General features: G+C 42.3%; 2 protein-coding genes across 7 annotated transcripts; one reads left to right on the forward strand and one right to left on the reverse strand.

Moving 5' to 3' along the window:
• Window positions 1–740: 740 nt before the first annotated feature.
• On the reverse strand, window positions 741–3,760 carry LOC111968436 (centromere protein O-like). The gene is made up of 7 exons (XM_070445272.1): window positions 3,659–3,760; window positions 3,047–3,203; window positions 2,342–2,538; window positions 1,782–1,802; window positions 1,336–1,488; window positions 1,191–1,254; window positions 741–1,076 (listed from the first exon to the last, which is right to left on the reverse strand). Exons 1-7 carry the CDS (start codon window positions 3,758–3,760, stop codon window positions 967–969), a joined length of 804 nt encoding a protein of 267 aa, XP_070301373.1. The 3' UTR covers window positions 741–966.
• A 7,468-nt stretch (window positions 3,761–11,228) lies between these two features.
• Window positions 11,229–24,977, forward strand: LOC111968435 (sodium-dependent multivitamin transporter). Of its 6 annotated transcripts, none has more exons than XM_023993968.2 (17): window positions 11,229–11,316; window positions 16,645–16,728; window positions 16,915–17,420; window positions 17,643–17,708; window positions 17,826–17,877; window positions 18,273–18,340; window positions 18,603–18,757; window positions 18,918–19,058; window positions 19,184–19,313; window positions 19,567–19,655; window positions 19,799–19,911; window positions 20,213–20,283; window positions 20,384–20,470; window positions 20,650–20,843; window positions 22,486–22,592; window positions 22,830–22,951; window positions 23,848–24,977. In XM_023993968.2, exons 3-17 carry the CDS (start codon window positions 17,073–17,075, stop codon window positions 23,983–23,985), a joined length of 1,881 nt encoding a protein of 626 aa, XP_023849736.1. In that variant the 5' UTR covers window positions 11,229–11,316; window positions 16,645–16,728; window positions 16,915–17,072; the 3' UTR covers window positions 23,986–24,977. The 6 variants fall into 6 exon arrangements, with proteins under 6 accessions (XP_023849736.1, XP_023849742.1, XP_023849737.1 ...); XM_023993974.2 differs by having other exon boundaries at window positions 22,486–22,530; window positions 23,848–23,986; XM_023993969.2 differs by lacking the exon at window positions 11,229–11,316 and adding an exon at window positions 11,800–11,925.
• The last annotated feature ends 2,812 nt before the right edge of the window (window positions 24,978–27,789 follow it).

Genomic DNA, 27,789 nt, shown 5'->3' on the forward strand with positions numbered 1-27,789 from the left:
TGAAAGAGATCAGAAACTAAAAAGGCAAGGGTGGGTTGTGCCGCCTCGGTCTCTGACAACAGAAGATTGACTCCAGTTAATCTCTTTCCAATGACGGAGGAAAACTAGTCTCACATTGCCAGACATTGCACAGTAATCTCATTCTAGAGAAACCTAGAACGGCTGGGGTCGAGGCTAGAGGAACACCACTGCTGAGCTCGAAGAGATCTCAGTCAGTGCAGGCCAAAACCGTACATTCTGCCAAGCAGAGACACAGGCAGGGGCAGTGCACTCTGTGAAGTACAGAGAGAGACAGCAAGGCAGGGGTGTTTTCTATTATGAAACTGAGGCAAATGTCCACTATTGACTGTATCTCTAAAAAGGAGCTGGCCAGCCAACAACAACATGCTATAGAGGAGAGAAGGAGAGACTCAAACAATGTCAGGGGGATAAGCTAATCCAGAAAATAAACACCTTTCTGAAAACACTTAAAGTGAGCAAATGGAGAACAACCCTATGAAAGTAGTATTGCATTCAAGTCAGGTTAAAAAAGCAGTTATATTATTTTGGGGGGGAGGAACCTGATCTTCTCGTCTTGTTTCATGTACACGGTTTCCTAGTAACCTTTGTGAAGTAATTATACACTTTTGAAGGACTGTAAATGTAGACCATCAGGTTTACTCTGAGGTCTATATGCTCAGGGGAATAGTACCACTGCCTTAAGTTAACTGATGCAGTCAAATGAGTCAACACTATGCCAGTTTAGTTTAACAACATACTGTATTATTGTCATTATATTACAAACAGGGTTGTCAGACTAGATTAAAACAACAATATATACAGTACATGTATAGGTATCTGACAATTACTAGCCTAGATAGTGACTGACATAAATTAGTATAAAAAACAAATGTAAAATAAACTTCATACACTGACATAAACAACTGTTCAGTCTGGAGTATATTTACAGCATACTGTGTGTTCAGACTAAGCGATACTGCTGGTCTTTTTAATGGTCACTAAGGCTGTGTGTACTGGGGTCTCCAGGAGTAGGGCGTGGTTCTTCTTCCATTGTGGAGAACTGGCCAGCGCGATGTCTACACACACACATCAAATCAAACTTTATTGGTCACATACACATGGTTAGCAGATGTTAATGTGAGTGTGGCGAAATGCTTCACTCGCATCAAGCAAGGTATCAATCATTTTACAGAAGCAACAGGCATGCACATGGCTAAAGATAACATTCTCCAGAAAAGCATAGTACATATTGTCCTGTGTTGTATCAACAACAACCCTTAAAAGGTAATTAAATATTAAGTATCTAGATGGTATTTATGAATTCTACCTTCAGACTATGTTGACCCGGTTGGGCAGGCATCGTGTGTGGTCGGCATACTCCAGTGTACACAGTGCAGCCCCGGCTTTCTCTCCTGGTATAGTGAACATCAGCACCAGTATAGTATAGAGAGTATTACTCTCCATCACCTGAACAGAGCTATGAAGCTCCTGGAAGCAGACAGGGAAAAGGGGGAGAAGACTGGTCTGAGCGATGGTGTATACATTTTGTCTATAGGAGCTTTCAGAGCAAGGATCTCAAAATGCCATGAAAAACAAATAGCATGATCTAACATACTGTATACAGCCATTATCACAACAAAAGTTTCTTATACTATATTATTCAAAGACTATTACACCTCTCTTACATTGAGCAGACAAACGCATATTTTTACTTCTGCAAAAGACAAATAACATGAATATTCTATTTCAGATATCAATGTGGATGGCTGGTACTCTGATACCTTGATGAGGTGCAGCTGCTGCTTGTGTAACAGTATAACTTTAGTACGTCCCCTCGCCCCGACACGGGCGCGAACCAGGGACCTTCTGCACACATCAACAACGGTCGCCCACGAAGCATCGTTACCCATCGCGCCACAAAGGCCGCGGCCCTTGCAGAGCAAGGGGAAACCCTACTTAAGTCTCAGAGCAAGTGACGTAACTGATTGAAATGCTAGTAGCGCGTACCCGCTAACTAGCTAGCCATTTCACATCCGTTACACTCACCCCCCTTTCAACCTCCTCCTTTTCCGCAGCAACCAGTGATCCGGGTCAACAGCATCAATGTAACAGTATAACTTTAGTACCGTCCCCTCGCCCCGACACGGGCGCGAACCAGGGACCCTCTGCACACATCAACAACTGACACCCACGAAGCGTCGTTACCCATCGCTCCACAAAAGCCGCGGCCCTTGCAGAGCAAGGGGAAACCCTACTTCAGGTCTCAGAGCAAGTGACGTAACCGATTGAAATGCTATTAGCGCGTACCCGCTAACTAGCTAGCCATTTCACATCCGTTACACTTGCGGCCAACGTAGGCATTGAGATATTGGCTGAGGGTATACAGGAAAGCCCTGACGTCTGTCTGCATGTTGCTCTGCTTGACCAGCCTCTCCAGGGGTATGAATGGAGGGATGTTGTGGCGACAAATTCTCAGATTAGACCCCAGGTTCATCTCCAGGTTATATGTCTCAAGGTAGACGCCTATATCATACCCACCTGAGAAAGACAACGAAGGCAAAAGAGGTGTGGATAGATGGTTGGTGATAATGTCTAAACCAGTGGTTCCCAACCCTTTTCAATTACCGTACCACTAACTGAATTTTGCTATGCCTGGAGTAGCCCTGAAGTACCCCCTCGTGTACATTTTACCAGTAGGCCTATGGTAACGAGTCGTTTGTTGTCACTGGCTATATCATAAAAATTTATGAAAACAAAAATGCTTTTTTGGTCTTAATTTAAGGGTAGGCATAAGGTTAGCAGTGTGGTTAAGGTTAGGTTTAATTTTGATTTATTATGATTTTTTAAGATAAATTGTACAAATAAGCAGGGTTTAGTGACCATAATCATGACTCTGTGGCTGTGATAACTAGTGACGACCTAAGTCTTAAGTACCCCCTGTGGATAGGCCAAGTTGGGAACCAATGGTCTAAACTAAAGAAGCGATATACAACACACACACACACACACACAAATAGATTGTTGATCAAGTTTGGATTATAGGTACCGATAAGGTGGTGACCATGAAGCAGGTCCTGCAGTTGTGTGTGTCTGGCCATCAACAGCAGAAGTCGTGAGTTCTCTGAGCCATCCTCCAGGTCATCCTCATCCCTCTCACATGGAACACCTGTTTTGTCCAGTAGAGTTCTCAGCTTCTGGAGGGACTAGAAAGAAATACATAATGTTGAACTACTGTAAGAGCTCTAAGCAGCAGCCTACAACCACACATTGACTTCTCAGATACATCTGCTGCACCCTCTATGTTAACCTTGGTTTTAAGTAGCATCAAACAGGTTTGCAAAATTTTAAACACCTCCACATAATAGTATGTTTAAAGGACGTCACACTGCTTTCTTAGCGACTACCGCTTCCCCCGATTCAGTTCATACCGAGGGTCGAATTCAGGACCTCTGCCTCGCAAACACACGTGACCGCCCTCCTGAAGCGTCAAGTGGGGACACTTCAGTCTGCGGAGTGAGTTTCACAGATGCCCATCTGCTATATAAGCATCCATTGATTCAGACCACAACTGATAGGTAATGTGACATCCGTATAATTGATCTCAGAAAATGAACTAGCTAACTTACTTAGTGTATTTGCTTTTATTTAAACTTTTAACTGGTCTTTTAGCGAGGAGTTCCTGTGGTGTTGCATTCAGCTCTTCCTCGCGACTAATCTGCCGGAATTCCTGCTGCTTCACTGCCAAGTTGTTCGCTTCCATTTCCAATATGTTCAAGTACCCCAAAACATCTGTGGAAATAAAAGATTTGGATAATACATTTTATACCATGGCATTGTTGAATACTCGTTTCTGATTGGTTTGAAGGGCATTCTAGCGCATGCATTATTTCCCTATAAACGCACCTGCAAGTAGAATTCAATGTCTATAGTGCTTACATGTTCCATGTTTGAGCTGCTTTTGAAAGCAAAAGTCAAATTAAAAACATTATTGGCATAGCTAAATTCGATTTTAATAATAGCAAGTGTGTTCGTAAATTCATCAGTTATTCTGCGCTCTGCCACACTCGTATGAGTGCTCTGAAATCGGAATAGATAGCCAGAGTGAATTTACGAACACACCCCTAGTAAACTTGCTAACTAGCTACTTCAGTGGATGTTGAATACATTTCTAGCGGTACATTTGTTAAATTATGGACATGGTATAAAAGGGATAATCAACTCGGCGCTCTATGCGTTCTCTGGAAAATAATAAAACTCTGTGGAAGGGTATGCTGCGTTCAAAACTGGGAACAGGTCGTAAGGCCGAAGCTCTAGAAAGAACACCGAGTTGGATGACCATATCGATTTTTCCCAGTCGGAGTTTGTTTTTTCAGAGTTTCCAGTTGTTTTAAACGCACTGAATAATTCCCAGTTGTTTTTATAACAAACTAGGAAGATAAATGACGCACATTTGACACAACTGTATTCAAACATGAAAACTGTATAAACTATTGATAATGCACACGCAGTTATGTTAGCTTCCTGGTTTGGCTAGCTAGCTAAAGTTACCTTTTCACGGCTCGTCCATTGTGTCCGCCGTGTGAGATAACACGTTAGCTAGCTATGGTAACGTTAGTTTTTTTTAATTTTATTCAGCCATTGTTGGATATGCGTTAGCGAATGGCAATATAAAAAACACAAATTAAGTGCATTAGCGATATCTAACGCTAACACATTAATGCGCCTTGGATAATTTCAATTTGGCGGCTAGATTTCCTCCACCCGGAAGAAAATCAAAACAAAGCTAAATTGAGTACCAACAAAAAAATGTTTATAACTAAACCAAGATAGACAACAGCCTGTCTCTTCCAATGTGGGCAGAACAAGCAAGGCGGGCAGAGCCAACAACGAGCTAGCGCGATCCTATTGGCGCGTTCAAGCATCATCTGCATATTTCCGTGAGGGAACGCCTTTTCTGTTAAGTGCGCGTGTGCAATAAGACAATTCGCCTTTGCAGTCCTAAACGCGATTTTTTTTTTACATTTCAACGGGTAAAGTATACAAACCGTAGTTCACTCTGTTCATAACATATTGTAGTTTGGGGAATAGACAACTGTATTGAGATCAAATGTTTCATCGATGAGAAAATGTGCAGAATGTAGGCCAAAATCCATCTTCTCCCACTGCCCGCCAGTGGTGTCCCTCTCACTACCATATTTGGAATTGAGTGGAAACGCCAGGCGGATGCTTCACATTTATACATCCAGTGAAATATCTGCCTCGTTGTTCTATCTGTGGTACCACCGAATATTTAACACAGAATCAGTGCGTTCGACTACCCATACTAACATAGTGTATACTACATACTTAATGAGTATATACTACATACTATTAGTTAATTTTAGTATACTGTAAACGAACGGTATGGTTTCAGTTGAGCGTACTAGCGCTTCGCCTGTCTACTGAAAGTTGATGCTGTTTTTATGCAATCTCTTACTAGCTTGTTAGCATAACAAATTACTAGTTAGACATTTTACGATGTCTGGTGTCTTTGTAAATTCAGTCTGGTGTGCCAGAGTCAGATTGTCAGTTCATAAATTCAGAGAGCTTTGCTCTTGGATGCTCTGGCCGAGGAGTAGGGTTGCAGGTAACCTAGTGGTTAGAGCGTTGGGCCGGTAACCGTAAAGGTTGCTAGATCGAGTCCCCGAGCTGACAAGGTAAAAATGTGTAATTCTGCCCCTGAGCAAGGCAGCTAAACCCACTGTTCAGAGGCCGTCATTGTAAATAAGAATTTGTTCTTAACTGACTTGCCTAAAAGGTTAAATACAATCCAGTGGTCAAGCACTCAAGCTAACGTTGGCTAGCTACTTCCAGACACAAATGAGAGAACACCTCATTCTGACCATTTTTCTTGCCCTAGCAGAGCTGGTTAGGCTGTTTTCATGTTATCCATTGTGTTGGTGACTGTAACTGTGCTGCTGGCAACAGGCCATATTCAACAGGTGTTGAGCATTCGTAAATTCATCAGTTATTCTGCGCTCTGGCACTCAGAAGAGAGTGCTCTGAAATTGAAGTAGAAATCCAGAATTAACAATGTCCATATTCAGACCCTTTGCTGTGAAACTCAAAATTGAGCTCAGGTGTATCCTGTTTCCATTGATCATTCTTGAGATGTTTCAATAACTTGATTTGAGTCAAACTATGGTAAATTCAATTGATTGGACATGATTTGGAAAGGCACACACCTGTCTATATAAGGTCCCACAGTTGACAGTGTATGTCAGAGCAAAAACCAAGAAATGAGGTTAAAGGAATTGTCTGTAGAGCTCCGAGACAGGATTGTGTCGAGGCACAGATAAGGGGAAGGGTACCAAAGCATTTCTGCAGCATTGAAAGTCTCCAAGAACAGTGGGCTCCATCATTCTTAAATGGAAGAAGTTTGGAACCCCCAAGACTCTTCCTAGAGCTAGCCGCCCAGCCAAACTGAGCAATCGGGGGAGAAGCCCCTTGGTCAGGGAGGTGACCAAGAACCTGATGGTCACTCTGACAGAGCTCCAGTGTTCCTCTGGAGATGGGAGAACCTTCCAGAATGACAACCATCTCTGCAGCACTCCACCAATCAGGTCTTTCTGGTAGTGTGGCCAGACGGAAGCCACTCCTCAGTAAAAGGCACATGATAGCTCGCTTGGAGTTTGCCTAAAGACTCGCAGACCATGAGAAATAAGATTCTCTGGTCTGATGAAACCAATATTGAACTCTTTGGCCTGAATGCCAAGATTCACGTCTGGAGGAAACCTCTTGTTCTGGGATAGATTTGCACTTTTAACACCAAAGTACATTCATCTCTAGGAGACAGAACGTGTCTCCTTCCTGAGCAGTATGACGGCTGAGTGGTCCCATGGTGTTTATACTTGCGTACTATTGTTCGTACAGATGAACGTGCTACCTTCAGGCGTTTGGAAATTGCTCCCAAGGATAAACCAGACTTGTGGAGGTCCACCATTTCTTTTCTGAAGTCTTGGCTGATTTCTTTTGATTTTTCCATGATGTGAAGCAAAGAGGCACTGAGTTTGAAGGTAGGCCTTGAAATACATCCACAGGTACACCTCCAATTGACTCAAATGATGTCAATTAGCCTATCAGAGCTTCTAAAGCCATGACATAATTTTCGGTATTTTTCCAAGCTGTTTAAAGGCACAGTCAACTTAGTGTATGTAAACTTCTGACCCACTAGAATGGTGATACAGTGAATTATAAGTGAAATAATCTGTCTGTAAACAATTGTTGGAAAAAATTACTTGTGTCATGCACAAGTAGATGTCCTAACCGACTTGCCAAAAACTATAGTTTGTTAACAAGAAATTTGTGGAGTGGTTGAAAAACGAGTTTTAATGACGCCAACCTAAGTGTATGTAAACTTCCGACTTCAACTGTATATATTAGTGTAGTTTTAGTTATAAAAAATTGTTTGCGAATGCGCCTAACGTTCGCAATTAGCGCTAACTAGCTAATGTTAAATATCCCTGCCCTCGTGGACTTTTTTTTTTTTTATTTATTTCACCTTTATTTAACCAGGTAGGCTAGTTGAGAACAAGTTCTCATTTACAACTGCAACCTGGGCAAGATAAAGCATAGCAGTGTGAACAGAGAACAACACAGAGTTACACATGGAGTAAACAATAAACAAGTCAATAACACAGTAGGGGGGGAAAAATGAGTCTATATACATTATGTGCAAAAGGCATGAGGAGGTAGGCAATAAATAGGCCATAGGAGCGAATAATTACAATTAACACTGGAGTGATAAATCATCAGATGATCATGTGCAAGTAGAGATACTGGTGTGCAAAAGAGCAGAAAAGTAAATAAATAAAACAGTAAGGGATGAGGTAGGTAAATTGGGTGGGCTGTTTACAGTTGGGACTATGTACAGCTGCAGCGATCGGTTAGCTGCTCAGATAGCAGATGTTTAAAGTTGGCGAGGGAAATAAAAAGTCTCCAACTTCAGCGATTTTTGCATTTCGTTCCAGTCACAGGCAGCAGAGAACTGGAAGGAAAGGCGGCCAAATGAGGTGTTGACTTTTGGGATGATCAGTGAGATATACCTGCTGGAGCGCGTGCTACGGGTGGGTGTTGTTATCGTGACCAGTGAACTGAGATAAGGCGGAGCTTTACCTAGCATGGACTTATAGATGACCTGGAGCCAGTGGGTCTGGCAACGAATATGTAGCGAGGACTAGCCGACTAGAGCATACAGGTCGCAGTGGTGGGTGGTATTTACATTTAAGTCATTTAGCAGACGCTCTTATCCAGAGCGACTTACAAATTGGTATAAGGTGTTTTAGTAACAAAACGGATGGCACTATGATAAACTGCATCTAGTTTGCTGAGTAGAGTATTGGAAGCTATTTTGTAGATGACATCGCCGAAGTCGAGGATCGGTAGGATAGTCAGTTTTACTAGGGTAAGTTTGGCGGCGTGACTAGTTAGCATGTCACCGTCCGTGGCTCTGGAGAAAAGCCTTACTACACAAACTATGAGCTAACGTAACTAGGTAGCTAAACGTCAGATAAATACTCCTGCCCTGCTGGGATAACATTAGCTAGCATCTCACCACGTGGAAAAGTGACTACACGAACGGTGAGCTAACATTAACTAGCTGGCTAACTAGCGCTCAAAGGACTTATGGGCTCAATGTTTTCCAATACAAACCATAAACATGACTAATCAAATGACCTGTGAAGTCAGTTATACATGTCAGCAGGGATGGAAATTAAGCTAGCCCGAGTCTAGTACCTTTCAGTCTGGACTAGTAGACAATATGCCAAACCAGCCTGACACAGCAAACATTGCATGCCACCGATTTAGGAACTGAATGTAGAAATTGTGGTCTGCTGGTTAGTGCCTAAAATCTTTATGTTTACATCCCTGCACATCAGTCCCTTTCAGACGATCCCCCTATCACTGTTAGCCTTGAGGTCACTGAGGAGGACCGAGAGTTTTACCTTTCCTCTTGAGAATTTGAGTCAGAAGTACAGTCGCATAACTCATCGCAATGCTTCACCTCTTCTGGCAAATAGTACCCTAAACTGTCCTGATTATCTAGTTGAGCATTCCAGATAATTCCTCCATCCCAGCAGAAATGTCCCATCCACATAGTAGGACTTTAGATGTGCAGATAGACCAAAGCCCAGTCTATTTTACTGTTACTGTAGTCAAGTTGTTGGGTTATAGTATTTAAATATAGATATACCATTTCAGTAATCAACATGGCTAGCTAGTAAATGTAACTATTTTTGGTGGTCTTTCAGACGGGCGAACCTGAAACCGAGTGACAATGCTCGGGTCTGCAGTTGCCATTTTCCGTTGGGAAAGAGAAATGGCCCTGTATTTACCAGAAAAGGAAGCTCCACACAACAAAGGGGGTAAGCAATAATTTAAACATCAGATATATACATTTCTGCGATAAAATGCAATGTGAATTGTTTTACTGAATGAAACTGGGGAGATGCACTCAGACCAGCCTTTGTGATTTAACTTATGAACAGGCAGGAATGACCGGGGCTTTCAGCAAGTAAGACACGGGGTAAGATATAATTTGAACATCACAGATATAAATTCCCAATGTGCCCATGATACAGTTAACTACATTACTTTAGTTGGCTGCTTTGAGCAAAACATATGTTATATAACCTATTCTGGGAGCCTAATTTTTGTGTATGAACTATGTGTAATATTTTTGGGTCCATAGCCTTCCCTGAAAACAGGTACTGACAGGAGGCACGACTAGAACACTGATCCAGTGTACCCTCAAATAAAGGTAAGAACGGAAACTGACTTGTGCAAAAACAATTTACAAGATATTTACAGATGTTCACTGTTGCAGTTGACAAACTCTAATCCAGCAATATAAATCTGCCAGAGGTTGTCATGCTGGATGGGGATGAAGCAAGTGTCCCTTCCAGAGATGTGGAGCTGCCCTTGGACCTGGTGCCAGTAAGGATAGTCTTCACTGAGCCTGTAAGACCCTCCCTCCTCCTGGATATAAAAATCATTCAACTTCACTGCCTCTTCAACGGTAAGGTCCCTTGCACCATATGGACACTTGACCTCCACCACTGCTGTGGTGCCCATCAGACCATCCGGTGAGGCACCCAGGATCCCAGACCATGTGACCCAAAGTCCTGACTCCTGCACATCCATCCTTGTAGCCATATTGAATGCCTTGATGCCCTCCTCTTCTTTATCTGTGCCCCACTTTGCAGACAACACCCCATCTAATGACTAAACACCTTGAAATCAAATCAAATTTTATTGGTCACATACACATGGTTAGCAGATGTTATTGCAAGTGTAGCGAAATGCATTTGTTGTAAGAAATGTGCTATATAAATAGTTTGATTTGATTGATGACATTAGTTTTAGAATATTAATAAACTGTCATTTTCACATGAGAACAAACGCAGTTTTTCCATAAACTTTGAATTGACACCTTGGATTTTATCACTTGACATCAATCATATAGTGGGAAGGATTCTATAAATCAAGACTGTGAATGCATTTACCACTCTGAATAAATAAATGCTGTGCCTTTTGAAGATTTGTCTCGTCATGAAACTACAATACAGGCTAGATGTCTAAAAGTCAATTTTTTGAATGTGAATAGATTTTTAGATTCATTTTCAATGACATTCCAGAACTGAGTAATCACTCATCGACGTCTGGTATCCGGTATTCAATAATTGATTAAGTGGCTCTTTTATTTTAGAATGTTGACAGATGTGTAGAAAACATTGTATTGCTAAGATGCTCAAACTTAATTTAAGAGCTACACTCACCGACACAGGATACACTTTATCCCTCCATGCTGGCCCTGACGAAACTGGTTAATCGCCCTTCACTATAGCTGCACTTCTCAAAATGGCCAGACTTCTAGTGGTCTTCTCCCCTTTTAATGCTCTTATGCTCACCCTTGAAAGATGCCATAAGGTCTGAACTAGACACCAAAGTCGACATACTGTACAAAGACTTATCTAGTCTAAGTAAAACAAAATATTTTTTTTATCTACTGCTCTGCTAACTAGCTAGCTAAAGTGTAGTCAGTGGCTAGCTAAGACATACAAAGGGGACGCACATTCATGGATTGAGCACAAACGTCTCTCTGATCGCGCTGGTGAATGGTAGCTGACAGTGTGATTAGAGATGAGGAGCTCCCTGCAGGAATTCGTAGTCTTGCTGAAGTCTTCTCTGTTGCTAATTAGCATTTTCGAGGAGAATATATTGAGAACACTCGATTTGTCCTAGAGAATTACATGGCTATCAAAACATCACGCCAGGGTAAGCCTACACGAAACACAGACCGTATATGAAGTATTCTAAAATTTAAAAATGATTGGAACCATTACCGGGTTTTCCCGCTAGGTTTTATGGGTATTATATAGTGTCCACTGTGCTATCGATGACCCAGCCCACCTTCTTGGCGTGAGTAATTGCAAGAGAAAAGCGCTATAATCATCATGTACAACAAATGTTTACAAAGGATTGCATTTAATGAACTAAAACATTCTTATGATCAAAGAGGTACATTTAAATGATAAAAGTGAAGAGTTATGGTGTACCTTTTAGATGCTAATTTATCATATTTTAGGTGTTTGTTAACAAACCAAAACGTGACATTCTTGAACAACGGAGACGTGGATGAGTCATCCCCATGTGTCGTTTTGCAGATAACCATCTCTAGATAACTTCAGAAAAAGTTTGAATTTCTGAAGCTTGTGAGAGGCTTTTGATTTTCGCTTATGGGACAATTATCATCAGATTTGGAGATGATGCCTGGTCCAAAGTAAACCACGTTTCCAACGCATACAACCTTGTCGCGATGCACGATGACAGGACATAGATTTACAAAAGTGTTGGATTGGACAGTGTGACTGTCATTGTATACAGGTAAGATGTACAGTCAATGGTACGTGACCGTAAATACGTATGAGTACACCGGTCCGGACCTCGGTCATTTTTAATAATTTGCTAAAAATAAATGTATTTTGTACACAAAGAAAATAAATTACAGGTCAACATATAAATATTGCTCCGAGTATTGATTAAACAAACCTCAGAACGCTAATTTTCTTGATCTGACCGATTTCTAATCGCGCCTGACTCTTTGCTAACGAGTGGAATCATGAACAGTGATTTTTGTTCATTATGTTCGTCTGCGTCCCCGATATATGTGCCTTTTTAGCCGCACATTCACACCAAAGACTACAATATGAAGATAGGCTAAAAGTGCTTCTCCAATACAAATCCCGATCACACTTGTAGGCGATGTCATGGCGTGGTTGGCTAGCTAAACTCATGCGCAGAGACACGTCATCGGGGCAAACGGCCGTTTCGCGCCGAACTGCGCATGTGTAGGCCGTCAAATCAAAGTCACATATGAAGTTGTTTTTGACGAAAAATGTAAGTGTCACTTTCACATGGTTGGAGTAATAACATGTCAAACTACGTAAAACATTGTCTCGAAGCTAGGTTGTACATTTAAGATTTCGAGAAAATTAACAACTAAGGAAGAATGCTTTACTTTCCTCATTGACTTCTCAAACCCCTGGTCTGTTTCGCAAGCGTTCCCTGAAGGTTTAGAACGTCTTTGCTCACGGGCTTTCAAAAGGCTAACTCCGCCCTCTCGGAGAAGGGTGCAATTGCGGCTTGTAATTCGGGGCGTTCCTGCATGTGGCTATTTCTGCATCTACAGGAACCACTCTTTATCCCTATATTGGTATTTTTTTTTAAAGATATATCAGGCGGGGGGGAGTGTATCTTGGGAAATGGCGACTGTGCTTGAATCTGAAAGTGCGGCAAGTGAAGTGTGTGTGATAATGAATGAAAAATAGTGAAATCAAAGAATGGAACAAAATGAGCAAAAGTTGTAGTAGAAGAAAAGTACCGGTCCAATAATACATTTCTTATTGGACTGTGATTTCTGGACAAGACGGTTCATTTGGGAAATCCATTTGTAATACTGAGGACTGTGAAGAAAGCAGCGGGAAAGGTGGATTCAATAAAGGTGACTAGAAGCGGCCTTGTTTTGGTTAATTGTGTCGATGAAGAAGAGAAGAAGCGTGCAATGGATCTGGCAAAATTGCACACGTCAGAAGTACCTGTATTCCTCTTCGGAGTAGGGCGCCTGCCAAAGGAGTTATAGCTGGAGTTTCGTTGTATTTTTTTTTTTAACCTTTATTTAACAAGGCAAGTCAGTTAAGAACAAATTCTTATTTACAATGACAGCCTACCCCAGACAAACCTGGAAGGCACTGGGCCAATTGTGCACCGGTCTATGGGACTCCCGATCACAGCCGGTTGTGATACAGCCCAGGATCAAACCAGGGTCTGTAGTGACGACTCTAGCACTGAGATGCAGTGCCTTAGACCGCTGCGCCACTCGGGAGCCACCGATGAGTACCTTAGTCAGAAAATCCTAGAAGTGGTCAGTGCACTTCGCATGACCCGTATGGTAAATAGAACAAAGGAGAAAAGCCTATCAATATTATTGTGGTTTGAGGAGACTCTACCTGAACATGTGAAACTTGGAAATGTGTGGTGAGAGCATTTGTCCAAACCATTACAGTGTGGTAATTGTAAAGGATATGGTCACGTATCAAATGTTTGCAGATGGGACAAGTATGGTATTGAAGAATCAGGGAATGGAAAATGTGGTGGGGTTCATACTCCGGACTTCCTTGAGTGCCCTGTTAGGCTGAAGGAGGTCAAGGTGTCAAGGATCAGGACTGTGCACCGGATCTCCTATGTGGAGGCGGTGAAGAGAGTTGAAGGGGCAAGAGGAAAGTGTTGAAGATATGGCGGTGGATGCATTGCAACCAGTTGCTAGTGTTTTAAGTCAATTGATTTATCTGGATACAGTCATTGTGAAGAAAGAGGATTCTGTGGCATTTATAGCCACAGTGATTTAATTGTAGAGCACAAGTGTCCAAGAAGCTGAACATCATATCTGCAGCCAATAAGTTTTTGTGGCTCCAAGAGTTCATGGCAAGGACTATTGTAGCTAGGATATGTTCCACCTCACAGGAGTCTTCAGAGACCATGTAGGGACCTGATTTAGATTTTTTGATAGATGGTATGATATTTTATTCATTTTTACCCACATTATTTCATTTTTTTAAATCCTTATTATCATGATCCAATTGTTGCGAACGCCATTACACCATAGAAGAAGAACGGCGACAGGCGGGGGCGCTCCAGTACAGTAGGTGGCGTTAATGTCTATAACGTTGGATGGCAGTAGAAGGGCGACAGCGGTAACGAGTTAGCCGTACAGTGTCCTTCGTCCCCGCATTTCTGTTAACGACAGCGAGGGCAGGTGGGAGTGAAGGACACTGTGTGCTAGCTAAGGCAGCTAGTCCGGTACAATGCAGGTGGGGGCGACACTGTGTGCTAACTAACTAGCAACTTGTTAACTAACACACGGTGTCGCCCCAGCCTCCCGTCTGCTGTGCTAGCGGGAAGCAGGAGCGACATTCGCACCCGCCTGTTACAGTTTTCTCCGGTACGCAGCCGGCCGGAGGCGTGTGCGACACCGTGTGCTAGCTAACTAGTAAGCTAGTATGCTGTCTCCCCAGCCTCCCACCTGCTCTGGTAGCGGTAAGCGGTAGCGACACCGGTAGACCGTGTCCTTCGCCCCTGCCTGTCGCGCACTGTTTTCCGTATTTCAGGTAACGACGTTGAGAGCAGGTTTATTTCCCTTTTGACCCACATTTAAAAGTGTCACAAACATGTAGATTTGGGGAATGCCGACATGCAGGAACGCCCCAAATTGCAGGCTGCAGTTGCACAATATTGCCCTCTAGCACATTGTTTCCCAACCAGGGGTACTATCACCCCTGAATACATGGCCTATCAACGGGGTACCTGAGAAGACTCATGAGACCATAGGCCTACTGGTAAAATGCACACGACGACGGTACTCCAGGCATAGCAAAACTCAGTTGGTCTTACACTAACCGAAAAGGGTTGGGAACCACTGCTCTAGCAGCACAGACGTGAAACGAACTACCCCATCTCCCAGTCGGTGAAGTAGGCAACAAGAGACGCTGCTGAAAGTGTTTTGGTAGATGCTGGACGAGGCAATTTTAAAACCGCACCGCAACAGCGGCCGTGTCAACAGATATCCAAAAACAAACAATATCCGACTCTCGGAGAATGAGTACACAACTGGTAAATAGTCGCTTATATACAGGATACGCAGGGGTGAAAGTACTCTGGTACGGCACCACAGTCAAATAAATAGTTGGGGTACGCCGTACCAATAATACACGAGCCTATCACTAAACAGAATGTAAAGAAAAATGTAGGCTATTACACTATTTTTTTAAATCATTACCGCATGAAAATGAGCGATTGTTCTTGAAAACGGATATAGCCTACGCTCCCAAATGCGATGTGGTTCGAAGAGGACACTTAACATTTTTCCAAGGCAGAGATTAGGTGGCGCCACCGAGACGCGTGCGTACAGCAGTAGATTCTGGCCAAATGTCATTGCACTTTTTGGTGTTTTGTGTAATATGTCTATTTCCATTTACCACTGTTTGGAGGCTGGATATGTTGCGAGTGGTTGAACGTGCGCAGGTAGCCTAGTAAAGGAGCCTTTTGAAGTGATTGTTTGACAATCAGATAACATCATGACTGGTTGTGTTTATGCCACGGTAAATGTAATACGTTAAAAAAATGTAATGACAGATCTTTACGACTAGGCCCACAGAGATGCTATTGAATGAATAGGGATTAATCTACCTTCACCCCTGTAGGTCAGTTCAGTGGCTAGCTGCCAACAGATATTTCTATTGCAGTAACGTTGAAGGGCTTTGGCTAGTATTACATAATCCGTTAGAAGGATGAAGTATGTCTAACGTTAAATGGCGCATACCTCAGCAGGAGAAAAAAAGACGCAAAATTCTCATAACTTTACTTTACAGAAAGTAGGCAACTGAGACAAACAGTGATGTGGGCATGTGGTGCTCATTGGTGAGGTTGAGGCAGCAATGCATGCAGAGGAGACAGTTTAGTACAGTGATTCCCAAACTTGGTGTCGGGGCCCCATGTGTGGTCCCCTGAGAAACCGGGTTAAACAAAGAACTTAAATATCTCCACATGGCCCATCTTCCTTATAGGCCTACATTAAAATGCAATCAATTCTCGCGATCACCCATACGTAAAATGTATGCACGCATGACTGTAAGTCACTTTGGATAAAAGCGTCTGCTAAATGCCATATATATTAATATGAAAATCTCCACATGGCCCATCGTTTTATAGGCCTACATTAAAATGCAAACAATACAGCTCTAAAAATGTCCTACGTATTTGTTTCCGCGCTAATGCTACATGTCAGTGTGAATAATTTCTCATATTTCCACCGTTTCAGGGCTATAACATTACAGCTGTATAGCTAATAGGCTATGTGTTTGTAGTTCAACTGAGGTGAATTAACCTATGGCAGTCTAGGTGATAATGGCTGGGATCATTTTTGCTTGTTTTTGTTGTTCTCCAAATAGCGTTTTAAAAGTTTTCTAATTGTTTAGAAATGCAGTTAAGCTGACAACTGCAATGCAATGGCAGTAATGGAAAATCTCTTCTGACTTGCCCTTTGTAAAGATGGGGATCTGAAAGATTGTGGAGGCAATTTATCCTGCTCGTCAAATTGTCTTTTCCAGACGGATGTCTTGGACTGAAGGAGAGGTATGTGAAAGCTTATTGAAATGACATTGTGCTTTCATATAGATTTATTGTGGCAAACAATAACGTAGACCTAATTCATCATACTCAAACCAAGTTCTATTTTCTTAAAGGAGTAGTTAGGTAGGTAGTTACCAATAAAGGCGGCATTCCGAGTTAATCAACGTTTCCCCCCATATTTTATTACAGTGTATCTGAAATCTGCAAGGCTGTTGGGATCTCCTTACGGATGGGTGTGGGCAAAGACTCTCCCCTTACGCCGCTGAGCCGTCCTACTTGGAGTCCCCTCCACGTCCATCTCCATCCCATTTAGCCACAGTAGCCATATCCTGATCGCTGGCTCCAAGATGGATCCTTTGGGAACAATGCACTTCACCACTATCGACTATGTCATATTTGCCCTTTTGCTGGTGGCATCCATGGGCATAGGGCTGTATTACGCCCTGTCAGGGGGTCGACAGCGCACCACTCAGGAGTTCCTGCTAGCGGACCGGAGCATGAGCTGCCTTCCTGTATCCCTGTCACTTATCGCTACATTTCAGTCAGCGGTGGCTATAGTGGGCGTGCCGGCAGAGATCTATACCCATGGCACTCAGTACTGGTTCATAGGCTGTGCTTACATCTTGGGCCTATTAATTCCAGCACACGTTTTCATTCCTGTGTTCTACAGGCTGCATCTTACCAGCGCTTACCAGGTACATACTGTAGGCTCTTTGCAAACTTAGCTCAAGATGGAGAGAAATCTTTGGAATTAAAATATGTAGGCTAATACCAGTTGAAATGTATAGACCTAGCTTTTAAACCCTGCTAAGGAGTTTACATAGTTTTGGTTTCTGGTAGGGAAATAAATAATGAATAAATACATTCTGAGTATACTGATGTGTATATCACTTAGTGATAGTATTGTTTCTTTTCAGTATCTGGAACTGCGCTTTAGCAAACCAGTGCGTATCTGTGGAACACTTACCTTCATCTTTCAGACAGTAAGGTCCATACATACCAGATGCAATAATAAAAACAAAAACAAGTAAAAGAAAGAATTTATAAATGTTGTAGATTATCAGTTTTCCCGCTGATATGACTACTGCTATCTCTTGCAGGTCATCTATATGGGTGTTTGTGTGTACACTCCGGCCCTAGCACTCAATGCAGGTCAGTAATTTAGGCTTTGGTTTTAGGATTTAAAGACAGTGATAAGTTTTAACACTTTAATGGCGGGTTATGGCTGTCTCCAAGAAACAGATTAAGCGTAGTCCAGGACTTAAATGCAACACTGGACATTCTCAGTTGAAAGAGCTTTTTATTCCAGGGCTTAAATGCAACACTGGATATTCTCAGTTGAAAGAGCTTTTTTGTCCAGGACTTAAATGCATCAAGGGACATTCTCAGTTGAAAGAGTTTCTTATTCCAGGACTAGGCTTAATCTGTGTCTGGGAAACCGGACATGTTACTGTGTTTTGTGCCATGAGTAGGTTATCTAGAACTGTGCAAAATGCACATTATGAATGAGTAAAGGTTGCTTAATTTGGTTCCATGCTTCCCTATAGTTACTGGCTTTGATCTATGGGGAGCAGTACTGGCCACTGGACTGGTGTGTACACTGTATACTACTCTGGTAAGTTGTTCTTTGTCATTTTCAGAGTTTGTAAATAAGCTGTTATTACACAATGGTAAATAAACTGGAAATATTACATAATCTAAAGTACAAATAAATACAAATACTCATGAAAATCTTTTTGTTTAACGTTGACATTATGAAATGTCATTGCAAAGTGTCCTTTTTTCGCTATATCTTTGGATGTAACATCAGCCATTATAAGCTTGAAGCCTATACGATAATAGGCTCTGTGCCTCTGTGTTGTACCTGGTCCTGACAGGGAGGCCTGAAGGCAGTGATCTGGACAGATGTCTTCCAGACCATAGTGATGTTTGCTGGCCAACTGGCGGTCATCGTGGTGGGGGTCCAGCAGACTGGAGGGTTAGCAGAGGTCTGGAGGAAGGTCTGGGAGGGGAACCGTATCTCTGGCATAGAGTGAGTGGACTGGTTACTATCTTCATGTATTCAAGCGATGACTGGCAATCCTGTTTGAAGTTTGATTTTAAGGACATCTTAAATTCCATGTTCCAATTCCAAAGTTCCAGTTCTAATATTCCAATTCTATGTTCCCCCTCTTGTCATGTCTGTTCTATAGCCTGAATCCTGACCCTACGGAGAGGTACACGTTCTGGACCCTGGGGGTGGGAGGGGTCTTCCTGATGCTGTCTCTGTACGGGGTGAACCAGGCCCAGGTCCAGAGATACCTCAGCTCCAAGACCGAGAGGGAAGCCATCATGTAAGACTGCATGTACCACACTCCATACACAACACCACATCACGGTGCATACACATGGAATCATGTGGTAATACCATGGTAATGGTATGGATACTGACCTATTTTAACGCATTGTGATTCTGCAGGTCTTGCTACATGGTGTTTCCCTCTCTACAGGTAGCTCTAGCTCTGAGCTGTGTCATGGGGCTGGTCATGTTCGCACGTTACTGTGGGGAGGACCAATTTCACAAAATAGGCAACTTATCAAAAAATGAGGTCAGTAGAAGTGTGTGTGTTATTATTTTGGTCTTTCAGAGTGCATCATTAGAGTATTATAGCTTGTGGATTAAGTAATATGCAATTTAGCAGTCAGCAGATGTTTTTATTCAAAATTACCTATAGCACAGTGGCACTCACTACATTTTTTGTGTCTGTGATCTCCAGTGAGAATTGAACCCACAAACCTGGTGTAGCTAGTGCCACACTCTTACCTACAGTACACCAACCATTATGTGTTCTCTATCCACAGATGGTGTTATACTTTGTTATGGACATGCTGCAGGATATACCTGGTCTGTCTGGACTGTTTATAGCTTGCTTATTTAGTGCAGCTCTCAGGTATGTCAATCAATCAATATTTTTAACACCCTTTGTCACAAAGGGCTTTACATTAACCCAGCCTAGACATCCAGAACAAACAGAAGCATAGGATCAGAAGAGTGCTTTGGTGTTGACACTTAGTTTAATGTTTGTCTCCACAGCACCATCTCGTCAGCCTTTAACTCTCTGGCCACAGTGACCTTGGAGGACCTGATCAAACCACACTGCTCATCCATGACAGAGGCAAGGGCCACCCTGCTCTCCAAGGGACTGGGTACGTTGAGATCTCCTGGGCCCTGTCCAGAAACAACCCCATAGACCTTATCCCCTAGGACCCAGCCACTTCATGTACAGTAGATCAGATCAAGTGCCTATGGGTTAGGGACTAGAGGTTGTTTCTGAACGGGGCCCTGCTCACTGTTGACAGTGTGTCTTTTAACTTATTTGTAAGTTCTACATCATGCTTTCCTCACTTTATCTGTGAGATGTTTTCTAAGACAGCATGTTTTCTAAGACAGCACTCGTATAATATCAACATTAAAGAGGGACATTTACTTTTTCTGTTTCTGAACTAGCATGTTCATATGGACTGATTTGCCTGGCTATGGCCTATTTAACCCACTTGATGAGTGATTCCGTTTTGCAAGTAAGGACAACATTTGATATATTTTAATAACTTACTGTATTTAGTTAAAACTCAAATATTATGTCTGATTCTGACATTTTTGTATTTATTTAAATTCAAGGCTGTTTTCAAAATCTTTGGAATGGTTGGTGGTCCTCTTCTTGGCATCTTCTGTCTCGGGATGTTCTTTCCTTGGGCTAACTCTACTGTAAGTACTCAATGTATATAGTGAGGGCATACATTTTTAGTATGTGAATGTGATCCCTGTGGGAATCAAACTTAGCGTCACGCCGGGTTACTCTAAAACCACTTTGTGACAACTGCTGATGTAAAAAGGTCAAGACTCAATCAATACATTTGATTGATTGATGTACTGTGTTTCTCCAGGGTGCCCTGGCAGGTTTGGGGTCAGGCCTGGCGATGGCCTTCTGGGTGGGCATCGGGAGCATCGTAACCCGTACCTCTGGTGGTTCTGCTGCTGTGTCTCATTTCAACTGCACTGCTGTACAACTCTCAGGAAACATCACCACAGCCATAGGGACTGCACTCAATAGTACTGCTGTGCCTACTAGTACATCCAGGTAAGAGTCTTGAGTGTATCATGAAAAGCTCTGTACAAATAAAATGTACCTGTCATAAGAGGCAAACAACAACTAATAATCAGATAATCTTAATTAAAGTATTCTATTTAGTTTGCTCATAGATTTAAATGTATTTTTTTTTTGTCACTGGCCTACACAATACCCCATAATGTCAAAATGGAATTATGTTTTTAGACATTTTTACAAATGAATTAAAAATTAAAAGCTGAAATGTTTGGAGTCAAGTATTCAACCCCTTTGTTATGGAAAGCCTAAATAAGTTCAGGAGTAGAAATGTGCTCTTAACAAGTCACATAATAAGTGTGCAATAAGGTCTCCCGCGGGACGGTTGAGCTAACTTAGGCTAATGCAATTAGCATGAGGTTGTAAGTAACAAGAACATTTCCCAGGACATAGACATTTCTGTTATTGGCAGAAAGCTTACATTTTTGTTCATCTAACTGCACTGTCCAATTTACAGTATGCTATTACAGTGAAAGAATACCATGCTATTGTTTGAGGAGAGTGCACAGTTATGAACTAGAAAGTTATTAATAAACCAATTAGGCACATTTGGGCAGTCTTGATACAACATTTTGAACAGAAATACAATGGTTCATTGGATCAGTCTAAAACTTTGAATATACACTGCTGCCATCTAGTGGCCAAAATCAAAATTGCGCCTAGATTCCTAAGTCATATATTGGCCTTTCTCGTGCATTTCAACAATGATGATACAAAAAAACGCATGTTTTTTCTTTGTATTATCTTAAACCAGTATTATATTCTCCTATATTATTTTAACAATTGCACAAACTGCAAAGTGTTTCCTTTCAAATGGTATCAAGAATATGCATATCCTTCCTTCAGGTCCTGAGCAACAGGCAGTTATATTTGGATATGTCATTTTAGGCGGGGGAAGAAGAAGGAGAAAAAAAAAGGGTCCGATCCTTAATTAACATGATTTTTTAATGAATGAATGTAAGGTCCTTAAGTCGGGCAGTGAATTTCAAACACAGATTCAACCACAAAGACCAGGGAGGTTATCCAATCCTTGTAAAGAAGGGTACCTATTGGTAGATGAGTAAAAATACAAAAATGCAGACATTGAATATCCCTTTGAACATGGTGAAGTTATTAATTACAACTTTGGATGGTGTGTCAATACACCCAGTCACTACAAAGATACAGGCGTCCTTCCTAACTCAGTTGCTGGAGTGAAAGAAAACATGCTCAGGGATTTCACCATGAGGCCAATGGTGACTTTAAAACAGTAACAGAGTTTAATGTCTGTGATGATAGGAGAAAACCACTGAGAATGGATCAACAACATTGTAGTTACTCCACAAAACTAACCTAATTGACAATACAGAACACGCATCCTGTTTGCAATAAGGCACTAAAGTAACACTGCAAAAAATGTGGCAAAGCAATTCACTTTTTGTCCTGAAAACAAAGTGTTATGTTTAGATCCAATACAACACATTACTGAGTACCACTCTCCACATTTTCAAGCATAGAAACAAAACAAAATGTGGAATAAGTCAAGGGTTATGAATACTTTCTGAAGGCACTGTAGATGCAAATTTGTAATACATTTTGTGATTGTATATTAACTGTATGTCTTTCAACTGTTCTTTAGCCAACCAATGGGTCTGCAGAGATTCTACTCCTTATCCTTCATGTGGTACAGTGCTCTCAGCTCTTTCACTGTGGTGATCACAGGGTTGATCGTTAGCTTTCTCACAGGTAGGGGAGAGCTCTTGATCATTACCATAGAAGATGCACTCAGGGCTGGTTTTCCAGATACATATTAAACCTACTCCTGGACTAAAAAGCATGCAATGGAGATTGAGATTTTTCATTGAGCATGCCTTTTACTCAGGGACTACACTTAATCTCTGTCGTGAAAATGTTTGGTCTAATTTACCAAACAGATTCGGAATCAAGTTAATCTAATTGGTTGGATTTTATCTTTAATTTAAGGACCAATGAAAGAGGAGGATGTGACCCCAGGCACTCTGTATCCTCTGTTGGGCAACATGCTGTTCTTCGTACCAGAAAACCTCAAACAGAATCTGTGCTGCGCCACCCCACTGGGGCACAGGGTAAGTCAACAGAGCACATGGGCTCATCACACTCACAGTTCAGGATTGTGTTCATTAGTGGAAACCACATAAAAAAAGCAACAAAACGTTTTGCAAAAAAAACAAGTATTTATTAATTATTGGACAAGGTCTGGTCCCCAGGGCTGCATTCAGCAGGCACAACATAATGGAACGTTCGGATAGAAATATGTTATGTTTGTCTGACGTGTAGAATAAGGAATCACGTCAGTTCCATTCATGACGTTTCTATCTGCAGCATTCCACAATGTTTGCTTCCTGAAGGTTCCCCTGGTGCATTTATAGCAGAGGGGGCTATTTATTCAAGGTAGGCTGGAATTCAATCATTGCCGATAATAAGATTTCCACACTGCACTTTCAGCAAGTGTGTACAGCAGACACAAATGTTTAAAAGTCCATTGTGGAAAACCCACCTTCGTCAATGATTGAACTCTGGCTTCAGTTAAAATATGTTATATTGTTTTGTCATTATGGCTAGCAACACTCAAGTCCTATTGTTTTGGGTCTGTGTGAGACATTTCAACCAAGCTACAGTGCCTTCAGAAAGTATTCACACCCCTTTACTTTTTACACATTTTATTGTTACAGTATTGACTCAGGTGTGAATACTTATGTAAATTGAATATTTCAGTATTTATTTTCAATAAATTAGCAAACATTTCTAAAAACATGTTTTCACTTTGTCATTATGGGGTATTGTGTGTAGATGGGTGAGAAAAAAAAACATATTTAATCCATTTTGAATTCAGGGGGTATGAATACTTTCTGAAGGCACTATGTGCTATTGTATCAAGGGTACTTAACATTACCCATTATCTTATCTCAACGTGAATTATCTCTTGGTGAGTTGTTTATAGTGTATGTTTTTGTACGAGTAGCCATTCATCCAGGAATGTCCACCTGCACAACACAAGGAAAGTAATGTTCAGGCCGTCTACACAGAAGAAGAAGAGGAGAGGCAGAACTTTCTACCCACTTCCACCACACCTGTTATGGAACACGAGACAACTGTGTGATGCACAGAGACACTTCCATAACCTCATGTTATGTCGCGGCCCACGGAGCAGTGAAATGGTCCACACCATTTCATGTCACTGTTTTTCACAGAGGACCTGTTCTTTTGAGGAGATGATGCTCCGAGGGGAGAAGTGTTGTCGGGAGTGACTCTTATTTTAAAGCTTTGCTCCAGCTTCAGGTTTTTAATTCAAGTGACTGGATAAAAAATGCACTGGTACTGTAAATGTATATTGTACATGACGCATGGCAAGACCAAATAAACGTAGAGTATTACGTATTCTGGAAATCAAAAAGATAAACCCGAGGCCATATTATCTAGTTCTGAGGAATTCAGATATGAATGGACCGGATGTATAAATGCAAAAAATCCGGTTTATGTTTCCACTCATTACCAAATATGGTGATAAGAGGAAACCCAGTGGCCGGCAGTGGGAGAAGAAGGATTTTGGCCGACATTCTGCCAATTTTCAACAACCAAACATTTTATCTCCATACAGTTTTCTGTTTCTAAAACTACAATCTGTACCCAACTGAGAGGACTGCATTTTGTAGACTTTACCCTTTGCCAAAGTTTGAAAAAAGTTGTTTAGGAGTGCAAGGGTGAATTGAGTTATTATTGCACACCCACACTTTAGAATAGGCATTCCCTAACAGAAATATGCAAATTAATGCTAGAACGTGCCAATAGGATCTCACTAGCTTGTGCTTGGCTCTTCCCACCTCCTTGCTTGTCCTGCCCACTATGATTAATTTGCTCCCATTGGAAACTACAGGCTCTGTTCGATCTTGGGTTAGTTATATCTTTGATATCACTATGCTGCTGTCAATGAGAAAATATCTTTATTTGTGGAACTGAGTAGTTGTTCTTTCAATAATGTGTTCCAGTGAACAACTTTGTCATGTTGGCCCGTTGTGTCGAAGCAGAAAATATTTTTTGTAAAGTTTTACTGAGATGTTTGTTAGAAAAATCTTAAATAAACATTTCAATGTATTTCAGGTTTCACAGTCCTTTACTGCTGTTGATAATTTCTTTATTAGGAACAGTATAATTATCTATTCGTTTTTTTGTGTAACGTTTTGAGTTGGCAGGGAAAGGCAGTGTTACTGAATATCCAGTGAGTAGGAGACTCGGATGTGATGAAGTTGGTAGAGATTAATGGGGAGGAGAGGAAGCCTGCCCTCTTGGAGGTATGGTACAAAATAAATAAATAAATAAAAAATAAATAAAATATTGAAATTTAAATGTTTTTTTAGAGTAAAGTACATCGAAAAAAATCAAAACAAAACTGCAAACTGAATAGGAGACCAAACAAGCAGCAAACAAAGAAGAAAGGCTTTTGAAAAAGTAACAATTTTTCATAAAATTATACCGTTTTCTTAGCTAGCTAAGTTGTTTACCTGTTGCTAGGCAGTTGCTAGGGACATTCCTGAAAGAAGCTAGCTAGCTAACAAGGAGTGTCTAGTTGGCAGAAGAGAAGAAGGGACAAAGAAGGGACAAAGTGGGACAAAATAAGGACAGAAGAAAAGGGAAAGGGGACATTAAGGTGAAGCAGTCCTCTAAAAGACACAAAAGACAATAATACAAGAAACAACACTTCATTGCCTCTCCTCTACGATACGCACTTCCGGTTTGGTTTGGAGCGAGTAGTTGCATTCCGCTTTGCTCCACAGGTAGTATTACAGGTAGTATTACATTTCATTTCATTACAGTACAACAGTTTGATTTGTTTGATCTTAGCTGGCTACATAGCCGTCTTTGTATCCAAGATAATTGTGTAGTCTAGAGTAATTGTCGAGGTTACCTAGCCAGTTAGAGGTTACCTAGCCAGCTACAATTTCAAACAAAGTCAACAACGCAGCCACTGCTAGCTAGCCTATTTCACCAGCCAGCAGTACTATATCATTTTAGTCAATAAGATTTTTTGCAACGTAAGCTTAACTTTCTGACATTCGAGACGTGTAGTCCACTTGTCATTCCAATCTCCTTTGCATTAGCGTAGCCTCTTCTGTAGCCTGTCAACTATGTGTCTGTCTATCCCTGTTCTCTCCTCTCTGCACAGACCATACAAACGCTTCACACCGCGTGGCCGCTGCTACTCTAACCTGGTGGTCCCAGCGCGCACGACCCACGTGGAGTTCAGGTCTCAGGCAGCCTCGGAACTGCCGATCTGCGGCCAACAAGGCAGAGTTCATCTCAGCCTATGCTTCCTCCGTCCCTCGACTTCTTGGCACTGATGGAAACATGGATTACCACTGATAACACTGCTACTCCTACTGCTCTCTCCTCGTCTGCCCACGTGTTCTCGCACACCCCGGAGCTTCTGGTCAGCGGGGTGGTGGCACTGGGATCCTCATCTCTCCCAAGTGGACATTCTCTCTTCTCCCCTGACCCATCTGTCTATCGCCTCCTTTAATTCCATGCTGTCACAGTTACCAGCCCTTTCAAGCTTAACATCCTTATCATTTATCGCCCTCCAGGTTCCCTTGGAGAGTTCATCAATGAGCTTGACGCCCTGATAAGTTCCTTTCCTGAGGATGGCTCACCCTCACAGTTCTGGGTGACTTTAACCTCCCCACGTCTACCTTTGACTCATTCCTCTCTGCCTCCTTCTTTCCACTCCTCTCCTCTTTTGACCTCACCCTCTCACCTTCCCCCCCTACTCACAAGGCAGGCAATACGCTTGACCTCATCTTTACTAGATGCTGTTCTTCCACTAATCTCATTGCAACTCCCCTCCAAGTCTCCGACCACTACCTTGTATCCTTTTCCCTCTCGCTCTCATCCAACACTTCCCACACTGCCCTACTCGGATGGTATCGCGCCGTCCCAACCTTCGCTCTTCTCTCCCCGCTACTCTCTCCTCTTCCATCCTATCATCTCTTCCCTCTGCTCAAACCTTCTCCAACCTATCTCCTGATTCTGCCTCCTCAACCCTCCTCTCCTCCCTTTCTGCATCCTTTGACTCTCTATGTCCCCTATCCTCCAGGCCGGCTCGGTCCTCCCCTCCTGCTCCGTGGCTCGACGACTCATTGCGAGCTCACAGAACAGGGCTCCGGGCAGCCGAGCGGAAATGGAGGAAAACTCGCCTCCCTGCGGACCTGGCATCCTTTCACTCCCTCCTCTCTACATTCTCCTCTTCTGTCTCTGCTGCTAAAGCCAATTTCTACCACTCTAAATTCCAAGCATCTGCCTCTAACCCTAGGAAGCTCTTTGCCACCTTCTCCTCCCTCCTGAATCCTCCTCCCCCTCCTCCCCTCCTCCCTCTCTGCTGATGACTTCGTCAACCATTTTGAAAAGAAGGTCGACGACATCCGATCCTCGTTTGCTAAGTCAAACGACACCGCTGGTCTGCTCACACTGCCCTACCCTGTGCTTTGACCTCTTCTCCCCTCTCTCTCCAGATGAAATCTTGCGTCTTGTGACGGCCGGCCGCCAACAACCTGCCCGCTTGACCCTATCCCTCCTCTCTTCTCCAGACCATTTCCGGAGACCTTCTCCCTTACCTCACCTCGCTCATCAACTCATCCTTGACCGCTGGCTACGTCCCTTCCGTCTTCAAGAGAGCGAGAGTTGCACCCCTTCTGAAAAAACCTACACTCGATCCCTCCGATGTCAACAACTACAGACCAGTATCCCTTCTTTCTTTTCTCTCAAAAACTCTTGAACGTGCCGTCCTTGGCCAGCTCTCCTGCTATCTCTTTCAGAATGACCTTCTTGATCCAAATCAGTCAGGTTTCAAGACTAGTCATTCAACTGAGACTGCTCTTCTCTGTGTCACGGAGGCGCTCCGCACTGCTAAAGC

The sequence above is a fragment of the Salvelinus sp. IW2-2015 genome, linkage group LG9, assembly GCF_002910315.2.
Source record: "Salvelinus sp. IW2-2015 linkage group LG9, ASM291031v2, whole genome shotgun sequence".
Classification (NCBI taxonomy): Eukaryota; Metazoa; Chordata; class Actinopteri; order Salmoniformes; family Salmonidae; genus Salvelinus; species Salvelinus sp. IW2-2015.